Below are 22,228 nucleotides of genomic sequence, written 5' to 3' on the forward strand. Positions count from 1 at the left end.
AATCAATCAAACAAATTCAAAAGAATAAAAAAATACTATTAAAAAAAAGTAAGGTGGCAGAGCATCCCAAGTGTGGGAGACAGCCAGTGCAAAGGCACAAAGACAAGAGATGAAGTATAATGTTCAAGGAATTAAGGGACTACAAGTTGGCCAGTGTAGTTGAATCAGATTATGTGGAGGAGAGTGAAGTATATTGAAGACAGAAAGATAGGAAAAGGTGAGGACATGAAGATATTTAAATGCCAAACAGGTGAGTTTATATTTGATCCTAGAGGTAAAAGGGAACCTCTGGAGCTCATTAAGAGGGTGAGGATAAACTGATAATCTGGTCAGATCTACACTTTATTCATTTTTAAATTTTACTTTATTTTTTCAACTTGCAAAAATATATTTTCTCTAAGATCTATATTTTAGGAAAATTACTTTGACAATGCTACTTAGATTGTAATGGGGAGACACTTGAGGCAGGGGAATGGTTAGAAGGCTATTTTCAATAGTCCAGGAAAGAGGTGATGAAGGCCTAAGCTAAGGTTGTAGATAGTTCAGAAAGGAAGATGTTAAAGATGTTGTGAAGATAGAAATGAAACATTTTTCAACAGACTGAATATGCGGGGAGAGTGAGGATTTGAGGATGACACTTAGTTTGTGGGCCTACATGCCTAGAAAGATGATGGTGCCCTAGACAATAATAATGAAATTTGGAAGAAGGATGCATTTAAGGGGAAGTACAATGAGTTGTTTTGTACATATTGAGTTTGAGATGCTTATAGGATATCTGGTTTGCAATCTCCAAGAAGAAGCAGGAGACATAAGACTTTATTTCAGAAGAGAGATGAGGGATGGAAAAAGAACTGATATTCATATGAAGAAAGCTAATAATTCACCTCATTGGAGCTATCATCAAGTAAGACAATACAGAGTAAAAGGGAGAAAAGGCCAGGAAGAGCCTTTATGGTCACCCAGAGTTAATGGGTGTGATACAGATGAAAAACAAACCCAGCAAATAAGAGACTAAAAAATGAAAATTATTTCTGTTTTCAAGTCTCTGAAGGATATTAACACGGAAAAAAAGATTAGGTTATATTTTGCTTGACTCAGGAAGGAAGAACTAAGAGTAAAGGGTGTGAGTTATAAAGGCAGATTTTTTTGGCTTGATATCAAGCACATTTCTAATAATTAGAATTATTCAGAAGTGGAATGGATCAACTCAAAAGTAGTAAGTAGTTTGGATGATTAGTTATGCTAGGAATTTTGTAGAAGAGATTGATAACTAAAGTATGGAGAGAACAAAATAAAAATGTAAGTCCTTATCTTCTATGGGATTCTATAAATAAATTCATTCCTCCTTCTTAGTATTTTTCAAAATAGGCAACTGTTCTTACCAAGTTTTATTATTTGTAGAACATTCTAGGTGACTAAAACATATTCTTAAAATAACTACCATTAAAAGTATATGTACACAAATTATTTCAATTAATAAACTCATTTTTCAACAACATACCTGTCATTTAAAGATTCTCTAAATTTTCTTGAAGAATTTAAGTCATCCTTTTGTTTGTATCTCTTATTAATTTGGTTGATCAATGATTCAGCTGCATCAGTAAATTGTTTTTCTTTTGTCTTTTCTTTCTGAAATAGTTCAATTGACTTAAAAGTCTATTACCCAATAAAAATACAGGTTAAATTAAAACAATGCAAAAATCAAAAGGAGATATATTCAGTCAGATTAATACCTAAAATGGAAAAATATCTTGTATATTTGGGGTATCATGTATTCAACTGGAAAAATTTAACACAGCTTTGTTGCGTACAGGAAAAGACTTAGCTAAGACAACAGATTCCCTACATTACGGTCCCAAATTAACTTTCCAGCTTTATCTCCTATTATTATTCTCCAGAGACCCCTCTCAGTACTCTCCTGAACAGGATTTGTACTTTTCTAGAGGGAAAGAAGATTCCAAAGGCAATGTAAGCAAATGATGCAGTAAGACTGTTTCCTCTGCCTCCAAACAAATCCTACCTTTAGATTTGAGCCTAGCTCATTATTTTATTCAAAACAATTTTGGGGCATTTAATATATATCAGTCACTATGTCTGGTTATGGAATAAGAAAAAAAGTCTCTGCAACTTTAAGAAATAAATTATCTATTAAGGGAGTTAAAGCATGAACAAATAACTGCAAAGCATCGCTGAATATGAATAAATACCAAAAGAAAGTTATAAAATATTTTGGGAGTTCAGAAGGGGGAGTCACTATTCCTAGTAGGTATATTTGGAAAACTTCACAAAGGAAATTGCAGTTGGGGGAGGGGGAGGCCTTAAAGAAGAGGTGAGATTATGAAGAAACGATTTTAGAAAAATACCCAGATTAAGAAAAATTCCAAATCTGCATTAATTAAATCAGGTTTTTTGAAACAATATTATAATGAAAACATATAAAGTCAGAATACTCTGAAAGCTCACCTTTCTATTCATTTCTAGGTCACAAGATCTAATTTCAGATAACATTCCTTTCACAGGCCTTCTATTACTTTTGGCGTTCATTCCAGAAGAAATGGTTTTATCACAAAAATCATTATTTAGCTCTTTTGCCAAAACCAACTTCTTAGTGTATATCAGAGACTTTTCAATAGTCCTATTTAGAAGAACTGATTTAAAGGTTTCAGATTCAATATGCCAGTCATTTTCCTTGTTTTTTTCAATATTTTCCTGACCTAAACTGATAGAATTATTTAGTGGTTGTCTTCTGTTTGATTCACAAATTTCCACTTTTGTTTTCTTCTTTTTGTTATATTCCACATCTCCTTTTCTTTTCTGATTTTTTACCATATTTTTTTCTAGTGTAATATTATCAGATATTGATGAAAGAGAGGATTTTTTAGTCACTCTTTCACTAACAATGTCTAGTAGGGGGAAAAAGAAAAAGATAAACGTATTGTTATTTTATTTACTGAAAGTTATAACAGTAAAAATAATTACATATTATTATATAAATTTAACCTTGATTAAATGTTTCTTCTGGTGATGTGCTTGCACTTTCTTTACTACAAATTTTAATATTTGTTATAGGTGTCCAGCAAGTCCATTCTGAGTGGATATTATTTTCACAAATGTTGTCCATAACACCAGGCAATCTATAAAGATAATTTCATTTGATTGGTGCTAAATAAGAAAGCATTAATATTCAATTTTATTTAAATAGGAACATATCCTAATAAATTTAAAATTAGGTAATTTTTATTTTAGAATGAGTTTCATGTAGAATTTGACCAAGTTAGGCAGCCTCCTAGTATACAACACACAATGGCTGCAACAAGGGCCACTTTTCATGATTACTTTTTATAAGTTCAAACATTTAAATGCTGTAAAATTCTGCTTTCCAAGTTATAAAGTTATTTATTTTATAAGAAGTCAAGTGAATCTGATATTCCTTACACATAATATTACTGTATTCTGCTTCATGATACATGATTGTTCTTTAGCCTATATTGTAGCATTAAGAAATATTTGTCCTTAGCTATTAACCTATTATGCCATAATGCCCAGGCAATTTCCATTTTTAATAGTTTAGCAGGTCCTCTTAATACTTACAAAGGTTTATCTATTTTCTCAACTGGTTGCGAATCAGCAATGATATCCACATCTCCATCTAAATGAAACACAAATTATTTTTTCTCTTCAGGGAGAGATAGTCCTCTGGCAGAACCTGTTTTCTTACTGAGAGTTCAAGTGTTTTTCAGATAAAAATCCTGTTTCATGTTTATTTTGCATTTTTTGCAATGACTACCAAAATTCTGAGCATATAGGTTTGTCACGCAAAAAACAAAAAACATTTTTTTGGCTATCAGCAGGAGTGTAAATATGAATAAGAATAGAAGGTGGCAGGAGAATGATATTTCATTTAAAATGAAACAAAAGGCACTTACTAGAATTTTGTTTTACTAACACATTGCTGTTCTTATCATTTTCTTTCATTTTTGAGTCCTTGGCTGCTGTAATTGGCTATAAGATAAAAGAATTATTAAAATATAACCTTTATGCTTTTAATTAGAATTTAAAATCTCAATTAATTATGAAATTATGATTTTGAATTTTGAAAACATTAAAAGTTTTGAAAAAATTGCCATTAATTTAGCCTCTTAATGAAGGATGTTCATGTTTGCTTCACAAAATGTTTGAAACACTATCTTAGAGAACAAATCAATTATCTTCACCTCAAGTAAAGAAGCATGACAAAGAAAACCATAAGATATATAGATGGTTTTCTGACCACAGCCCTATATACCTTTATTCTAACTGGGAAATGTGAGCTGTTTCCTCCATAGAGTATCATGAAAATACCCTATAATTATATCTGTAACACATATCAATAACATACTTGTAAATTCTGTATTTCAGATAAAATCTTACAGGCTGTATGTAGCATTCAAAGCTACTTTTCCATTTCCATTTTCCACAATAAATATAGTTGAAATTATTTTAAGAAATACCTACAAACTTGCTAGATATTCTTAAAACCAGCAACATTTTCATTTTCATATGTAATTGTTAGCTTTCCTAGTTCCTAATTTCAGCCAAAATTGATCAGGGGTGAAATAAGGGGAAAGAACATAAACACAAAAAGACTATATATCAGTATTTAAAGTGGATGCCTTAATAATGGTGAATAAATAGTGTCACCTTCTCATATTAAGAATAATATTGGTAAAATTATAATTCTGAATAATCAAGACTATATGTTTGAATACACTAATTGAAACAAGTACACTAAAAATGCTAATACTCTACTAAAAGTAAATAATTTACTGTTTTCTAAAATACATTAAATTTCTCTACATGTAACTATATATGGAAATGACTATATATGTATACAAATATACACATGCATCTATGTGTAGCTATGCATAGGTATATGTGTATGTATATAAATATATATTTATTTCTCAGATACTCAGAGAAAAATGTCATTTAAAAACTTCTAATATAATCAGTTACTTTTTCTGCACTATTAATCAACAAGAATGTACCAAGTCACTACTATGTGGAATATGAAGACAAAAAAAAATTCCCTGTCCCCAAGGAACTTATATTTTATGGGAAGATATAAATGTATATGCATATATGAAATAGATATAAAGCACTTTCTGAGGGAAGATGCTCTAGCATTTGCCTGATTTAGATCAGGTAAAGTCTCATATGTGTGAACTGTGTCTTGAAGGAAATAGGATTCTAAGAGGTGGAGACAGGGAAGGTGTACATTCAAGGCATGAAGGGCATTGAGCACAAAGCAGGAATTTAGGAGATTGGATATCCTTTAGGAGGAACAGGAAGAAGGCCAGTATATCTGGACCTTAGAGCATGGAAAATGAATTGATTTGTAACAAGGCTGGAAAGGTTAAGTGGGGCCAAGGTGTGAAGAACTTTGAATATTAAAAATAGCTTAAGTTTTATCCTTCAGATAATAGGGAACTAACAGTATTTACTTAAGAGAGAAGTGACATGGTCAGACCTGAGATTTAGGAAAATCACTTTGGTAGCTGTGTGGTTTCCTTCCTTCAACTGAACCAGGAAGAGATATGGTATTTTTCATTCCCTTTTCTTTTACTTTGTAAATATTGGGTGGTTCAGCAGAGTTCACCATTTTCAAAGGTGGCTTAATTCTTCCTGTTCGAGGTGTTGCTAAAATATAGAATAGGATTTTTATTAGATGCTGACATTATTGATATGTTTACATAAATTTAGAAACATATACATAAATACAAATATGAATGTGTTCCCTCCACCTAGGTGATATAGTGAAAGTATTATAAAGATAAATTATATATATATATATATATATATATATATATAGATAGATAGATAGATTCATACATATATTCAAAGGTACTATTACTTTTATAGTTTTTCTCCTATAATAAAAATATCTGTATGTTATATCATTAATTTTCTTCTTAAGAAAAATTAACAATATCCACTTGAAATATTTCTAATAACTAATAGTGCATGTTGTAAATTTTAACAACTTACATGTGTTGGCTAATAAGGTCTTCATAGTCAGTTTATCTGTACCAGGAATAACCATTGATGCTTCAGATATTTTCCTTTTAACAGGAGTTATTATCTTAAATGATGAGAAACAAATGTTATGAATGCACATCCTCTTTCCAAATGAAAACACTTCATAATTAGGCTTATAACACATATAAATGATGCCAATGTGGATATTTAAGAATAACATACTTGTAAATTCTGTAATTCAGATAAATTTTTTCTGTTTTTACATAGATGTTTAAAATTATATAGACACAATCAAAACTACAGTGATAGAATCATCCTTTATAGAATACTAATAAATATTTGGTTCTATAGGATAATTCAAATTTATAGAATATGTTAAGGAGTTAGGTACTGCAAGTATTATAGGCCCATTTTATAAATGAAGAAAGCAAACTTATTAAAAGAAGTGACTTTTCCATGGTCCCACAGCTATACATGTCAGAGCCAGGACTGAGATCCATTTCTTCTGACTTAACGTTCAGGGTTTTTTCATTATTCAATGCTACTTCTCTAACAAACCTACTTCTGTATCTTTGGTTAACAATATTTTATTGACAAAGAGTACATTCCAATAAATTCTATGTAACATGTGCTTAGATGTCCTGGTACCTTTAGCAATATAATTAATGAAGAAGGTTATCTGTTTCATAAATTGTATTTTAGTACTGTTAAAGTCTAAAACTTTCACATTTTTTGAACTCATCTGATTTGTACAACTAACTAAAATTTGCCTTTTTTGTTAGGAGGATATTAACAGTACTTGTAGGAACAGAATGACTGCTGACATACAAACTTAGGGAAAGATGGAATTATTGTCCTCAACGTGATCATACTGTAATTTGGGGAATACTACTGAGGTCTTAGAAATCTGTAGAATAGAAAGATAGGCATGGGACAGATTGATTAGTTGAATAAAAAAAAAAGGAAAGCAATTAGAAAAAGTGTTTCCGAAAATGGGATTTTCAGAAAATCAAATACGGAGAAACAGGTGGTGTCAAAAGGAGGGAATAGACAGATTCTGAAAATAATATGGTCTGTACTACTGAGGTAGGTATAAACATCAGAGAAATTGGCATAAGAGTGGCATAGAAAGAGCTCATGATTAATCAGAAAGCTAACGGATTTAGTTGGCAATCTTCTTAACAAAATGGCAATTTTTAGGAATAGTGATGGGGAGCTTCAAAATGACAAGATATCTGATTCCTTCAGATGATTCAAATGAGAAGTATTTATTTCAACATAATTGGTTCCTTTCTAGTATTACCTGTTTCATTTATGCATTTAAAAATATTATTCTGAGGAGTCTATGGGCTTCACCATATTGCCAAAGAGTCCATTAAACATCCCTGGTTTTATCCTTTGAACGGTCAGATGACACGTGGAACATTATATTTAGTCCAGGAAACTACAGTTTAAAATATACATTGATAAGCTGGAAAACATTCAGAGGAGGCAGCCAGGATGGTGAAGGCCTTTTAAACTATGTCATATGAGTATCAGTTAAAAGAACTGGAAATGATTGGTCTGGTGAAGAGAAGACTCAGTGGTGAGGAGGGAGGGAAGGGAACATGATAATTCTTTTTCAGGAATTTTGAAGGGTGCTTATATGGAAAAGGAATTCTGTTTTTGTTTGGCTCCAGATAGAAGAAGTAGGGGCAAACAGCAGAACTGCACAAAGATAAGTTTAGGCTTGATGTCAGGAAAAAACAAAACTAACAAAAAAATTTCCTAACAATTAGAGCTGTCTAAAAGTGGAATGGTATACCTCAGGAGATAAAAGGGTTCTTGCTCATTGAAGGTCTTCAGCCACAGGCTGGATGAACATTTGTTGGGGGTTGATTATAACATGTGGTCAGGGATTCCTTTGAGGTATAGGTTTGACCAGACGGTCACTGAAATCCCTTCAAACTCTAAAATTCTGTGGGAAGGACTTAATGAAAATTTCTGAGCAAGGCTGTGATGTTGTTCAAATGAAAATCAATTCAGTAGTGGTATGCAGGCTAGAATAGGGGTGAAGGTAAGGTTTGGAAGACTAGAGTTATGGAAACCAGCTAATTCATGCATGCATGCCTGCATGCCTGCATGCCTTCACTCATGGAAGGCCCTTCCCTGTCTAAATCCTTTCAATCTCAAGACTTACTTCACAAAACTTTGCCTACCTATTCAAATCTTCACCGATCTCTGATTCCTTTTTACTCCTAAAACACTTCAGCTTGTACCACATAATTTGATATTTAATTGCATGCTATATTGTATTATTCACATTATTCAAGTTAAATACCTGGAGTACCAGGACCATATCTCATATTTTTTTAATATTCCCCAAAGGTCTTAAAAGGCAAAGAGGTAATTTACATGTGAGGTAGTGAGGGCCTATGATAGAAGGTGCTAGCAAAGACTAGAAAAAAAGGGATGGATGTGAAAGATATTAAAGAAGAACTGACAGAACTTGGTAATGGGATGTGAAAAGAAAAAAGAGAGACATCAAAAGTTAGTCACTGGCCCTTTTTTCTTCTTTTTTTTGCACTTATTTTCTTGGCATCAACTACTATACCTCTATGCAAATGATTTCCAAAAATGAATCTGTAATCTTGGCCTTTCTTCTGAGCTCCAATAAACATCTCTTACTACCTATATAAAACACCTGAGTTTCCTACCACCTACTTAGAATTAATATGTCCAAAACCAAGTTAGTTCCTCCCTACCTCACCTCCAACCTCCTTCTGATTCTAGCCTTCTTGTCAATGACAGCAAAATTCATCTTACTTCTCACATTCAAAACCCACTAAATATCACCTCCCCATTCCTAATATCTTTGATTCTTCCTTCTCCTTCACTTATATTTAATCAGTTATGAAATCTTGTGAATTGTTCGTCAATATCTCTTATATCTGTCTCCTCTTTTTGTTGCTATAACCCTAGTACAAATTCTAATTAGTACCTTTCCACTACTGTAATAGTTGTCAGCTGCCTACAATCCATCCTTGATATTTTTTTCTACCAGCTCTGTTTCCATCCTGGCTTCTAAAGTGATTATATAGCACAGAAACTCTTGTGGAGAAAAGAACTTCCATTCTTGCTACCACCACTATCAACAAAAGTCAAATAACTGTTACTTATGGGATATATTCAGCCTAGCTAAAGCAAAAAGGCAGAAGAGAGAGAGAGAGAGAGAGAGAGAGAGAGAGAGAGAGAGAGAGAGAGAGAGAGAGAGAGAAACAAAAGATAACTTGTGCCAGCCTGGTCAAATACCTGTGACCACCTAACCATTAACTCCTCTCAGATCTATGTGGATCCAACCCAGGACTTTAAACCCAACAGCCCCAAGAAAAGTAGCACCTCCAAAGGACCAGCCCTATTTTTGGCCCAGGATCCATAGCCATCATCTGAGGAAACAATCCTCGTGAAAATGTTCTTACCATCAAAGTCCCTGGCATTGTCAAATAGTTCAGCACCAAAAAAATACCCATTTTTAATAGTTGATGTAGAAATGGCATTAAAGGAATAGAAAAGACGAATTAGTAAGAGGAAGCAGGGGGTAAAGTCAAGATGGCAGAATAGACAAGCATTTAGCAGAGCTTTCTGAATATTCCCCTCCAAACAAAATGACACCTCAAATCAAATTCTGGAGTAGCAGAGCCAATGGAAGGTCAGGGTGAGATATTCTTTCAGGACAACTTAGGAGGCCAGAAGAAGAGACCTGTGACATGGAGGCTGGCCTGGAGCCCAAATAGATGCACATAACTGGTGGTACCAGGTGTGGCAAGAGAAGTAGCTTCAGGAGCACTCAAGCCAGAGATGATAAGGGACTGGTAACTGGTCAGAAAGACATTACAGGGACTCCTGTGCTGGCACTGGATGCAGGACAGGAAGCTGTTTGGCAACTCCATTAGTCATTTATAGATCAGAATTCGATGGTAGAGAGGAGCACTTTTGGTTAAGAGGGAGCAGAGTCCTAAGGAGCAGTATCACTTTCAGGCAAAAGGGATCAGGGACCTTCAGGAGCAGTATTGCTTACAGTCCAAAAGGAGCAGCAGGGGCCCTGAGAAGAAATATCATTCCCAGTCCCAAGGGAGCACGGACCCTGAGGAGCAATGTTGACTGCAATCCCAAGAGATCAGGGGCCCTTCCTAGGTAAGGACCAAAGCACACAGACCAGAAGAGTATCATGTCCTCACACATGTCCTCAGATTACACCACCTTGGAAGCATTAAAAATTCTAAACTTCCAGAAAAAAATTCTGAAAATAGCCGTGCAAAGGGCCTAAAGCTTGGGACACTGCCCTTCCCCTCAAATTCAAGAAACAGGCTGGAAAATTTGAGCAAACAACAAAAAATAAGCTGAAAATAAAAAGTTACTATGGTGGCAGGGAAGAGATCAGGACACAAACTAAGAAGGCAATAATGTCAAAAGAGGTATGAGCAAAGCCTCAAGGAATAATGTGAATTGGACACAAAACCAACAAGATTTCCTAAAAGCGCTAAAAAATGATTTTCAAAACAAAATAAGAGTGCTAGAGGAAAAATTGGGTGAAGAGAGGAGAGTAAGAGGAGAAAATTATAAAATGACAACAACTTGGTAAGAGAGGTGCAAAAAATACAGAAGAAAATTACACCTTAAAAAACAGAATTAGCCAAATGAAAAAAGATATATAAAATTCGTTGATGAAAATGACTCCTTAAAGAGAAGAACTGGCCAAATGGAAAAAGAGGTACAAAAGCTCACTGAAGAAAATAATTCCTTAAAATTAGAATTGAGCAAGAGGAAGCCAGTGATTCCATGAGACATCAAGAAACAACTTTTAGAAATCAGAAGCATGAAAAATGGGAGAAAATGTGAACTATCTCATTGGAAAAATATCTGTGCAGGAAAATAGATCTAGGAGAGATAATTTAAGAATGATCATTAAACTATCTGAAAGTTATGATCAAAGAAAGAGCCTAGAAATCATCTTTCAAGAAATTATCAAGGAAAACTGCCCAGATAACCTGGAAACAGAGGGTAAAATAGAAACTGAAAGGGGACCACTTTTCACCACCTGCAAGAAATACCCAAATGAAAACTCCCAGGAATATTATAGTCAAATTCCAGAGCTCTCAGGTCAAAGAGAAAATAGCAGCTAGAAAGAAATGCTTCAAATATCATGAGGCCACAGCCAGGATCACACAAGAGTTAACAGTTCCCACGTTAAAGCAATGAAAGGCTTGAAAATAATATTCCAGAAGGCAAAGAAGCTAGGATTAAAACTAAGAAGAACTTATTCAGCAAAACTGGGTAATCCTTCCAGGCAAAAAATTTACATTTATTGAAATAGAGGATTTTCAAGCATTCCTGATGGAAAGACCAGAGTTGAATAAAATATCTAACTTTCAAATATAGGACTAAAACAAAACATAAAAAGTAAACAAAAAAGAGAAATCATAAGGGACTCAATAAGGTTAAACTAAAAAATTCTTATATGTGAAGATGATACATGTAACTCCTAAAACCTTTATTAATATTAAAGCAATTAGAAAGAGCCTACATAGAGGGTACAAGAGTGAGTCAATTATTTTGGGATAACTTTTTTTTTTTATTGAATAGGTGAGAAAGAGGGATTCCCTTGGAAAAGGTGAAGGGAAAGGAAGAATGGGGAAAATTATCTCATATAAAAGATACATGCAAGAGCTTTTACAGTGAAGGGTAAAATGGAGTGGGGGAGGGTGGAGGAGGCCAGATAACATTTGAACCTCACTTTCATCTAAGTTTATTCAAAAAGGGAAAAAATACATACACACAAACACACACAACTGGGCACAGAAATCTATCTTACTCAGAAAAGAAATGGGAGGAAAAGGGGATAAGAGAAAAGGAAGGATTATAAAAGGAAAGGCAGATTAGAGAAGACAGTTGTTAGAAGCAAAACACACTTTAGAGGAGAGACAATAAAAAGAGAGAGAGAAAGGATAAACAGAAGAAAACAGGATGAAAGGAAATGCAGAGTTAGTAATCATGACTATGAATGTGAATGGTATGAACTCACACACAAAATAGAAGCAAATAGTAGACTGCATTTGAAACCAGACAATGTGTTGGTTATAAGAAACAGAGAGACATGTACAAAATTAAAATAAGGGACTAGAGTAGAATCTACTATGCTTCAGATGAACTAAAAAGGGCAGGGGTATATATCATGTACTCAAATAAAGCAAAAGCAAAAATAGACCTAATTAAAAGAGATAAGTGAGGAAACTAAATCAAGCTAAAAGGCACCGCAGAAAATAAAGTAATATCAACATTAAATATATAAGAATGAAATGGCATAAAATCCAAATTCTTTAAAAATAAGTTAAATGAATTACAGGAGAAAAATAGATAGTAAAAACTATACTAGTGGTTTCCCTTCTCAGAGCTAGATAAATATAACCATAAAATAAAGAAGAAAGAAGTCAAATAGTTTAATAGAATTTTAGAAAAGTTAGGTATGATAGACCTCTGGAGAAAACTGAATGGGAATAGAAAGGAGTATACCCTTTCTCAGCTATACATTGTACCTTTACAAAAGCTGACCATGCACTAGGGCATAAAACATTAAAAGCACAAACCATAATGCAATAAAAATTACATTCAATAGAGAGCTGCAGAAGAATAGATTAAAAATTTATTGTCAATCAATCTAATCCTAAAGAATGAGTGGATCAAAGAACAAACCATAGAAATAATAATTTTATTAAAAAGAATGATAACAATGATACAATGTATCAAAATTTGTACGATGCAGCCAAAGCAGTACTTAGAGTACTTTATATATATATATATATATATATATATATATATACACATATATTACACACACACACACACACACACACACACAACACAATCAGTAAGAGAGATAAAGTACAGAATGAATTGGGCATGCAACTAAAAGCATTAGAAAAAAGAACAAATTAAAAATCCTCATTTAAACACCAAAATGGAAATCTTGAAAATTAAAGGAGAGATAAATAAAATGAAAAATTAAAAAACCATTAAGCCAATATATAAAAACTAGGTTCTGGGTATATGAAACAACAACAACAAAATAAATAAACCAGTGGTTAATTTGATTTAAAAAAACAAAGAAAAGCAAATTACCAGCATCAAAAATGAAAAGGTAAATGCATCATCAATGAAGATGACATTAAAGCAATTATTAGTTAGGCATTAGTTTGTCCATTTATATGCCAGTAAAACTGATAACTGAAATGGATGAATTTTCCAAAAATATAAACTGCCCAAATTAACAAAAGAATTAACAGAATATTTAAATAACCCTATCTTAGAAAAAGAAACTGAACAAGCCATCAATGGGTTAGCTAAGAAAAAATCACCACTACCAGATGCATTTATAAGTGAATTCTACTAAATATTTAAGAATAATTAATCCCAACACTACATAAACTATCTGAAAAAATAGGTAAAGAAGGAGTTCTACCAAATTCCTTTTATGACACAAATACAGTCTTGATACATAAGTCAAGGAGAGCAAAAACAGAAAAAAAGCTATAGACTTATTCCCTTAGTAAATATTGATGTAAATTTTTTAAAACAAAATACTAGCAAGGCCACTAAAGCAATTTATCACAAAGATCATACACTAACGCCAAGGTAGGATTTATACCAGGAATGCAGGGCTGGTTCAATATTAGGAAAACTATCAGCATAATTGACTGTATCAATAACAAAACCAACAAAAATCTTATGATTATATCAACAGATGCAGAAAAAACTTTTGATAAAATACAATACACATTCTTATTAAAAACACTAGAAAGCACAGGAGCAAATGGAGCCTTTCTTAGAATGATAAGTAGTATCTATCTAAAACAAAGATTAAGCATTTTCTATAATGGGGATAAACTTGAAGCCTTCACCATAAGATCAGTGGTGAAGCGAGGTGCCTAATATCACCAATTCTAATTCAATATTGTATTAGAAATGCTAGCTACAGAAAAGACAAGAAAAAGAAATCAAAGAAATAAAAATAGGCAATGAAGAAACAAAACCATCACTCTTCATAGATGATATGATGGTATACTTAGAGAACCCTAAAGAATCAACTAAAAAACTAGTTGAAACAATTAATTTTAGTAAAGTTGCAGGACACAAAATAAACCCACATAAAACATTAACATTTCTATATATTATCAACGAAAACCAGCAGGAAGAGATAGAGAAATTCCATTTAAAGTAACTGCAGACAATATAAAATATTTGGAAGTATACCTGCCAAGACAAATCTAGGGAATATATGAACACAATTACTAAACACTTTTCACACAAATAAAGACAGATCTAAACAACTGGAGCAATATTAATTGCTAACAGGTAGGCTTAGACAACATATTTAAAATGACAATTCTACCTAAGCTAATTTACTTATTCAATGCCAAACCACCAAACTACCGAAGAATTATTTTATAGAGTTAGAATAAATTCATCTGAAAGAACAAAAGAACAAAAGGTCAAGGGAATCAATGAAAGCAAAACTATGAAGGATGGCAGCCTAGCAGTACCAGATTTCAAATTATATTACAAAGCAGTAATCATCAAAACAGTCTGGTACTGGCTAAGAAATTGAGTGGTAGATCAGTGGAACAGATTACGTATACAATACATAGGAGTAGAGTGAGACTAAGAAAGAAAGGAAAGGGTCAGGAAACTTACTATCTCACGTAACTATGATACACAAGAATACAGAGACGGAGGAAGGGGTGAGGTTGTTGGTGTCACTTGAACCTCATTTTCATCTGAATTGGTCAATGTAGAATAAACACACACACACACACACACACACACACACACAAAGAGTTTAGTGTACAAATGCATTCAACTCAACACAGAAAGAGTTAATAGGGAGAGAATAACAGAAAGTAAATTAAGGGCAGGAATATTCATAAGAAAAACTAACTTCTGAGGGTAGATCATGAAAAGGGACATGAAAAGGGATTTGAAGAGATCAAATACAAAATGCTGTTTAACATTCAAAACCCTTCATGCCTTTCTAGTCTTCTTTCATCTTACTCCCCAACTTGTACCCTTTGATCTATATCTATATCTACCTATCTATCTATATAGTCATCATATAGTGATGCTGTTTTCCCGGCTGTTCTACAAACAAGACATTCCATCTCTCAGTCTAGGTATTTACTCTTAGCTGTCTACCATGCCTGGAACACTCTTCCTCTTCCATTCCACCTACCTACCTCCCTTGGCTTCCTTGAAGTCCCAACTAAAATACCATCTTTTAAAATTGAAACACTAATGTAATGTTAGTGGAGCTGTGAAATGATCCAACCATTTTGGAGAGCAATTTGGAACTATGCCCAAAGAGCTATAAAAATGTGCATACCCTTTGACCCAGCAATAGCACTTCTAGGGCTGTATCCCAAAGAGATCATAAAAAAGGACCCACATGTACAAAAATATTTATAGCAGCTTTTTTGTGGTGGCAAAGAATTGGAAATTGAGGGGATGCCCATCAATTGGGGAATGGCTGAACAAGTTGTGGTATATGAATGTAACGGAATACTACTGTGCTATAAGAAATGATGAGCAGGCAGACTTCAGAAAAACCTGGAAAGACTTGAATGGATTTATACTGAGTGAAGTGAGCAAAACCAGGAGAACGTACACAGTAACAGCCACGCTGTGCAATGACTAACGTTGATAGACTTAGCCCTTCTCAGCAATGCAAGGACCTAAGACATCTCCAAAGGTCTCATGATGGAAAATGCTATCCACATCCAGAGAACTATGGAGTTTGAATGCAGCTTGAAGCATACTACTTGCTATTTTTTTTCCTTCTGTTTTGTTCTGTTTCCTCTTTCTGGTGGTTCCTTCTATTGGTTCTAATTCTTCCTTACAACATTACTAATGTGAAAATGTTTAATAGGAATGTATATGTACAGCCTACATCAGATTGCATGCCATCTTGGGAAGGGAGGGGGAGAAAAATTTTAAATTCAAAAGCTTATGGAAGTGATTGTTGATAAATCAAAATAAATTAATAAAAAATTAGAATAAAACAAATGAGCTGGAGAAGGAAATGGCAAACCACTCCAGTATCTTTGCCAAGAAAGCCCCTCAAAAGGTCACAAAGAGTCAGACATAACTCAAATGACTCCAACAACAACAACAACAAAATCAGTTCATGTGAGTTTTCCTAGTTTTTTTCCTCTGGAATTGTCCATTTGACTATTTTGTCACTCTTACAGCTCAATAAATCAGATTCTATTATAAAAAAAATACTATCTTTTACTAGAAGGCTTCCCTTGCAACCCCTCTTAATTCTGATGACTTCCCTTTGTTAATTAATTCCTACTTATCCTATACATAGCTTACTTTGTTTATATTTGTTTGCTTGTGGTCTCCCTCATTAGACTGTAAACTTGAGGGCAGGAATTGTCTTTAGCCTCTTTTTGTATTCCAGTGTTTAGCACAAAGCTTGGCATGGTAGGTGCTTAATAAATACTGATTGATCGACTAAGAGCCTATCATTGGGATCTGGGCATGGGAAAAAGAAGGCCAGGGGGATGGAAGCAGATTGCATCAGACAAAGAGAACTAGTGCTAAGCATATTCCTTTTCCCTTATCACCCTCTTCCGGTTTACAAAGGAAGACAATATGAAAGCTTGGTTGGCAAGGGCAACAACACTGCCAGCAATTAGCAACCAAATGCCCACACCTTTTTTCAGCAGCCAATAATTTAGTGGAGACTGTGAAAATAGTCATGGGGGAGGACTTTTCATCCTAAGAAATTACAAATATAACCAATAGCCAACACTAAGCAAGCAAGGCAGGTTGAGCTGTCTGTCATACACTGAACTGCAGAAATACTTTGCTACTCACCTTCTTAAGGATGAAGATTTCTTACTCAATTCCCTTTGAAGTATAGCTTTTTCCTTACAAGTTCAATGGGATATTTCAGGGGAAAGGGAAAGAAATGGGTGCTATTAGCTTCTACCCATCATCAAGGCTACCAGTTTATGTGCACTAGGATGATGTGGTCCCAAGGATTCTCTTTCTCCTTCAAATCAACTAGCATCTATCTTAATGCTTGGCTCCTGGAGCCAAAACTCCCGTTCTGATAGTGCTAACTTGGATTTTATAGAAATAAATTCCAATACTGTGGTTGTTATCCCTTCCAGATTTTCATTCTCTACACCCTATTTTCTGATTCCATTCAGATACAACTGACTGGTAAGACAGCTAGCTTTAAAAATCCAACTCCCAGAAGCATAACAAAACCCCTAAAGATTAAAGGCAATAACTTGAAGTCAGGAGAAGATATGTAAAAGTAGAAAGTAAATTAGGGCAGATGAATGAAGGAAAGGCCACTCTTTCCTTGAAAGCACAGGAGAAAAATCTCCAGTGTTGGTTTCACCAAGAGGTGAAACCAGAAGCTTACAGATCTAATCAGTAATACCAGGCTCTGAGTTGTCCTAAGCCCTGCACTCCAACATCTTTATTCAGTAAGTCTCCTAATACATACTGGGTGCAATTGTGGCTGTTGGTGTGAGCTCAACTCCCTTAATTTCCTAAGTTCCACATCTTTGCTTTTCTTGTGATAGTCACCTGTCTCTACTCAGTCCATTTGCCCTATCTTTCTGCTTTTCACTCCCACCTTCAAGGTATAGTTTCCTAGGGGTAGATAGATGATATTGGGAAATTTTCCTCAAACTCCAATATATTAGTTTCCTTTCTTTGTCTCAATCTCCTTGACTAAATGGAGAAATTGATGTGGTCAAGAAAGCATTATACAAAAGACTCAATGTTTTTTGCAAATGGTTACTCCTGCCTCCTTAGAGTCCTGGCTAGGACATTCAAAAGAAGTAATTCAGGAGTAGAAGGAGACTGATGAGGAAAAATGCAGAATAATAATGGAGCAGACCTGCTTTTGGCCTAATACGCTTCAGAGAAATGTATATTCTAAGGTTACAGTGCTTAAATAAAAACTTGGACAAAAGGCAGAGGAAGCCTCTGACTTTGTTAAGAGTTGAATATATTGCTCCAGTGAGTGACAAAAGATGAGCAGTTCCTGTGGAATAGATGGATGTTAGACTGATACAAGGGATGAGGGGAGCTGTTAAATGACAAAACCGTATGGTTGTCATATAACAATAATACAGCTGTAACTATCAATGTGTGCAAAAAAAAAATAGTGTCTTTGTTACTTAACACAGTTTCTTCTGGCCAGGAAAAGAGACAAAAGATAGTGGATAAAGTGAGGTGAGAAGTGACACAAAAAAATCCCTGCAAGGCCCCATGATGGTTAAAACAGTTCTGTAAGGCCCTAAAGACAACTCTTTACCTCTAGGCCACTGAGACCGAAAGTCTGCTGGAAGATCAGAACCTCTTACAGGGGAAAAAGGAATTCGGACCTCAAGTGAAGGAGGTGCATTGTGGGAATAGGACCTATGGAGAACAGCCAAAGAAACTAAGATTTTTGCTTTTGCATTGATTCAATCATTTTTTGGTTGCATACAAGTCTTTGTGACCCCATTTGGGGTTTTCTTGGCAAAGACAATGGATCAGTTTGCCATTTCCTTCTCCAGCACATTTTACAGATGAGGAACTGAGGCAAACGGGGTAAGTGACTTGCCCAGGATCATACAGCTAGTAAGTGTCTGAGGCCAGATTTAAACTCAGGAAGATGAGTCTTCCCGACTTCAGGGCCAGCAATCTATTCACTGCAAACCTATCTGCCTCTCTTTTACTACAACCATGAAAAGATATATACCTGTATGTTAAGTGTACTTGAAAGAGGAATCTAGAACTGCTTCCTTAGAAGCTGAATTCCACCAGACTGGCATCAGGAAAAGAAGAAAAGTTTGAAGATGAAGGTTGCTCTGGGGTTTAAAGTTCCTAACTCTAACTCTAATAAGAGTGAACTCATGCTTCTCTAGGAAAGCTGAGGGGCTAGAGAGAATAGCGACATGACACAAATATGTCCAGCAAATGCCTCTGGAGCATTACTGTTGACTGAGCCTACCTCCAATCTGGTCAAAGTATTGTAGGTTGCAAGCTGGGGCTCAGTACCTTAAATACTCTGCCAATCCACACTTTCTATGTAGAAGCTTACAGGAAGAAAATAGAGAATGATGCCGACAGAGAGCATCAAACATAAAGGTGAATCTAAGAAGTTTGACTTTGGTGATTCAAATGTGTGAGGGATGAAAGCACTGTCTGAAGAAGAAACACAGTATGAGAAACAAATATGCTCCTAGCACATGAGTGTGATATAGGGTATCCCCAGACACATTATTCATCTTAGAGACTCTCAACCTTTTTGAGAGTGGTCTCAAATCCTTTGTTTGACATTTAAGGCCCTAAAATCTATCTTTTCAGGCTAATTACAAATAATTTTTCTTCATACACTTTATATTCTAGCCAAACTAGCCTACTTGTTATTCATTATACATGTCGATCTCCCACCTCTGTACTTTGACATGGGCTGTTTCTCATGTCTAAAATGTTTTTAACTCTTCACCACTACCTTTCAAAACTCTTAGCTCCCTTCAAGGCTAAGCTCAAATGCCATTACTTATAAGAGGTCTTTCCCACTTTTACTACCCTTCTAAAATTACTTTGTATTTATTTGGTATGTGTTTTATATTTATTTATTGATATTTATGTTGTTTATCTCATCTAGAATATTAGTTCTTTGAGACTGTTTTATTTTTAAATTTGTAACTAGAGCAATGTCTGATATGTAACAGGTGTTTAAAAATGATTGCTGAGTTGTCATCAGTAACTTTGATAGGCTTATCTCTTCTTAATATGGTGGATCAATATATGATACACTACTTCAAGACACCCGGGAGGTAGAGGTGGAGAACCAGCAGCCTTGAAGCAAGCCACATATGGCTTTATACACACACACACACACACACACACACACACACATTTATTTGTGTCTAATGGTAGCCAACTCTAGGACAGGGTGGGAGGGTTGGTAGAAAAAAAGAGAAGAAAAAAATAAATTTACATGATAATTTTCTTGTAAATTTGAAAGGAATAGCAAGGAATAGCAAGTTATACCTAGCAGATTTGCAATTTTATGTATAATTATCTTTTTATTGTACTATGTTATGGAAATGCTTATTTTATTCCACAAATACATATTAATACAAAAAAGAAAAAAAAACCCATAAGCTCTTTGAGGAAAGAGACTATCTTTTGTATTTATAACCTCATTGCTTGAAACAAAGTAAATAAAATCAAAACTGAAGAGTTGTGTCAGCTCAATATATACCAAAAAGAGATATTGATATATCATCGGATAGCCTGGTCCGTGTCAGCCCATAGCACGGAGACTATGAGTTACAACTTATATGTTACATTGCTTTCAAATAGGGTTACAATAAAGGAGCCATCTCCAGTTGTCCTGATCTATATCTTACCACTGGACCCAGATGGCTCTGGAGGACAGAGTAAGGCTGGTGACTTTGCACAGCCCTCCCTCACTTAAATCCAATTTACTTGCAAGTCATGGAATCACTTTCCTGATGTCATGGCCCTCTTCGAGAACAAAGGACAAACAAACAACAGAAGAGACAAAGACAAAATCTTTCCTAAGCCATTACTATTCTGGCACTTATAAATCATCTGTCTGAGTACAAAAACAACTTTTTCCACAATTATGGCTAGCACCTTATTTTATATTGTTTACAAATACAGAACACATTAAAGACTTACTTTATGAAAACAAATGAAAATATAGTGTATCCAGTTGTAAAATCTTTCCCAAGAGACTTTCATTTTAACAAGATTTGAAAACATTGAAATGCTTGTGCGCTAATTAAGACATATGGGGAATATTATTGTGCTATAAGAAATGATGAGCAGGAGGACTTCAGAAAAATCGGGAAAGACTTATATGAACTGATGCTGAGTGAAGTGAGCAGAACCAGGAGAACCAGAAGAACACTGTACACAGTAACAGCCACATTGTGTGATGACTGACTTTGATAGACTTATCTCTTCTTAGCAATGCAAGGATCTAAGGCAACTCCAAAAGAACCATGATGGAAAATGCTATCCACATCCAGAAAAAGAACCTTGGAGTCTGAATGAAGATTGAAGTATATTATTTGCTCTCTCTCTTTTTTTGTTTTTTATTGGTCATGGTTTCTCCCATTGGTTCTAATTCTTCTTTACAAATGACTAATGTGAAAATAGGTTTAATATAAATGTATATCTAGAGTTTATATCAAATTTAATGCTATCTTTGGGTGGTGGGAGAGGAGGGATGGGGAGAAAATTTGGAACTCAAAATCTTATGGAAGTGAATGTTGAAAACTAAAAGTAAATAAATAATTTTTTAAAAAAATACATATTAAAACACAATTAGAAAGAATATCATTTCTAATCTAATACACAACAGTAATGTGATCAATGGTAATTTTATGAACATTTGTATTTATATCAGTCTTACCTGAAAACGAGTATTTCTACTGTCCTGTTGATTAGCATGAATCATATCTTTTTGATTTACAGAAAATTGTTGTTTCCTGTTAGGTTTTTCATTCACACTAAAAAAATTTTCTTTTTTGGCAGGTGAACTTTGACCTTCTGGTACTAGAATCTGTTCAGAGAATTTGGAAAATAATACAAAAAAGTGTAAGGCTTACAGGTAGATTTTAAACAACAATAACTGGATTTTCAAACATTCATTTAACATACAAATTTAAATACAGCTTCACACATATTTATTAATGTTAATTGTTTTCCATTCCTATCTACCCAAATTTTTTATAATTATAATTCTTATCATGGGAACATAAACAATGGTAAACAATATTAAGCTATGCCTAGATAAATAATCAGCTTGACATTTGCACTTAACTTGTTAGCTAAATCTACTGATGATTTCAGCAGAGAGGTGTCAAACAAATTACTTAGATTTTTCTATACTAAACCACCAGCTGTTTGATTCCTTCTACCTTCCCTTCAACTGGTTGCCCTGTCATCATACAGAAACAGCCTTAGAATTCCCTTGTGGATATAGATAACAAGGAAAACCACACCAAAAAGGTGGGGTGGGGTGGGTGAAGAAGAAGCTCATTGTTAAAAGTAGTGTTACACAATTTCATGATGGAAGCAATCTGATAGTTAATTTTTTTTTTGGTAGTTGTAAACTAGCAAA

At 34.3% G+C, this 22,228-nt stretch overlaps 1 protein-coding gene across 6 annotated transcripts in view; it reads right to left on the reverse strand.

The window, feature by feature from the left end:
* The window catches only part of SYCP2 (synaptonemal complex protein 2), a 115,824-nt gene that overhangs the window by 46,961 nt on the left and 46,635 nt on the right, over nucleotides 1-22,228 (reverse strand). For all 6 annotated transcript variants that reach the window (XR_013484696.1, XM_078149887.1, XM_078149886.1 and 3 more), the window contains 8 exons: nucleotides 21,518-21,667; nucleotides 6,028-6,121; nucleotides 5,510-5,679; nucleotides 3,927-4,002; nucleotides 3,592-3,649; nucleotides 3,001-3,134; nucleotides 2,464-2,903; nucleotides 1,502-1,629 (listed from right to left, as the gene is read on the reverse strand). Coding sequence is in view for 5 of the 6 variants with exons in the window: in XM_078149887.1 (XP_078006013.1) it covers nucleotides 1,502-1,629; nucleotides 2,464-2,903; nucleotides 3,001-3,134; nucleotides 3,592-3,649; nucleotides 3,927-4,002; nucleotides 5,510-5,679; nucleotides 6,028-6,121; nucleotides 21,518-21,667 (1,250 nt within the window). In the remaining variant the exon portion in view is untranslated. The remainder of the gene's footprint in view (nucleotides 1-1,501; nucleotides 1,630-2,463; nucleotides 2,904-3,000; nucleotides 3,135-3,591; nucleotides 3,650-3,926; nucleotides 4,003-5,509; nucleotides 5,680-6,027; nucleotides 6,122-21,517; nucleotides 21,668-22,228) is intronic.

The sequence above is a fragment of the Phascolarctos cinereus genome, unplaced genomic scaffold (assembly GCF_003287225.1).
Source record: "Phascolarctos cinereus isolate Bilbo 61053 unplaced genomic scaffold, phaCin_HiC Scaffold_2;HRSCAF=192, whole genome shotgun sequence".
Classification (NCBI taxonomy): Eukaryota; Metazoa; Chordata; class Mammalia; order Diprotodontia; family Phascolarctidae; genus Phascolarctos; species Phascolarctos cinereus.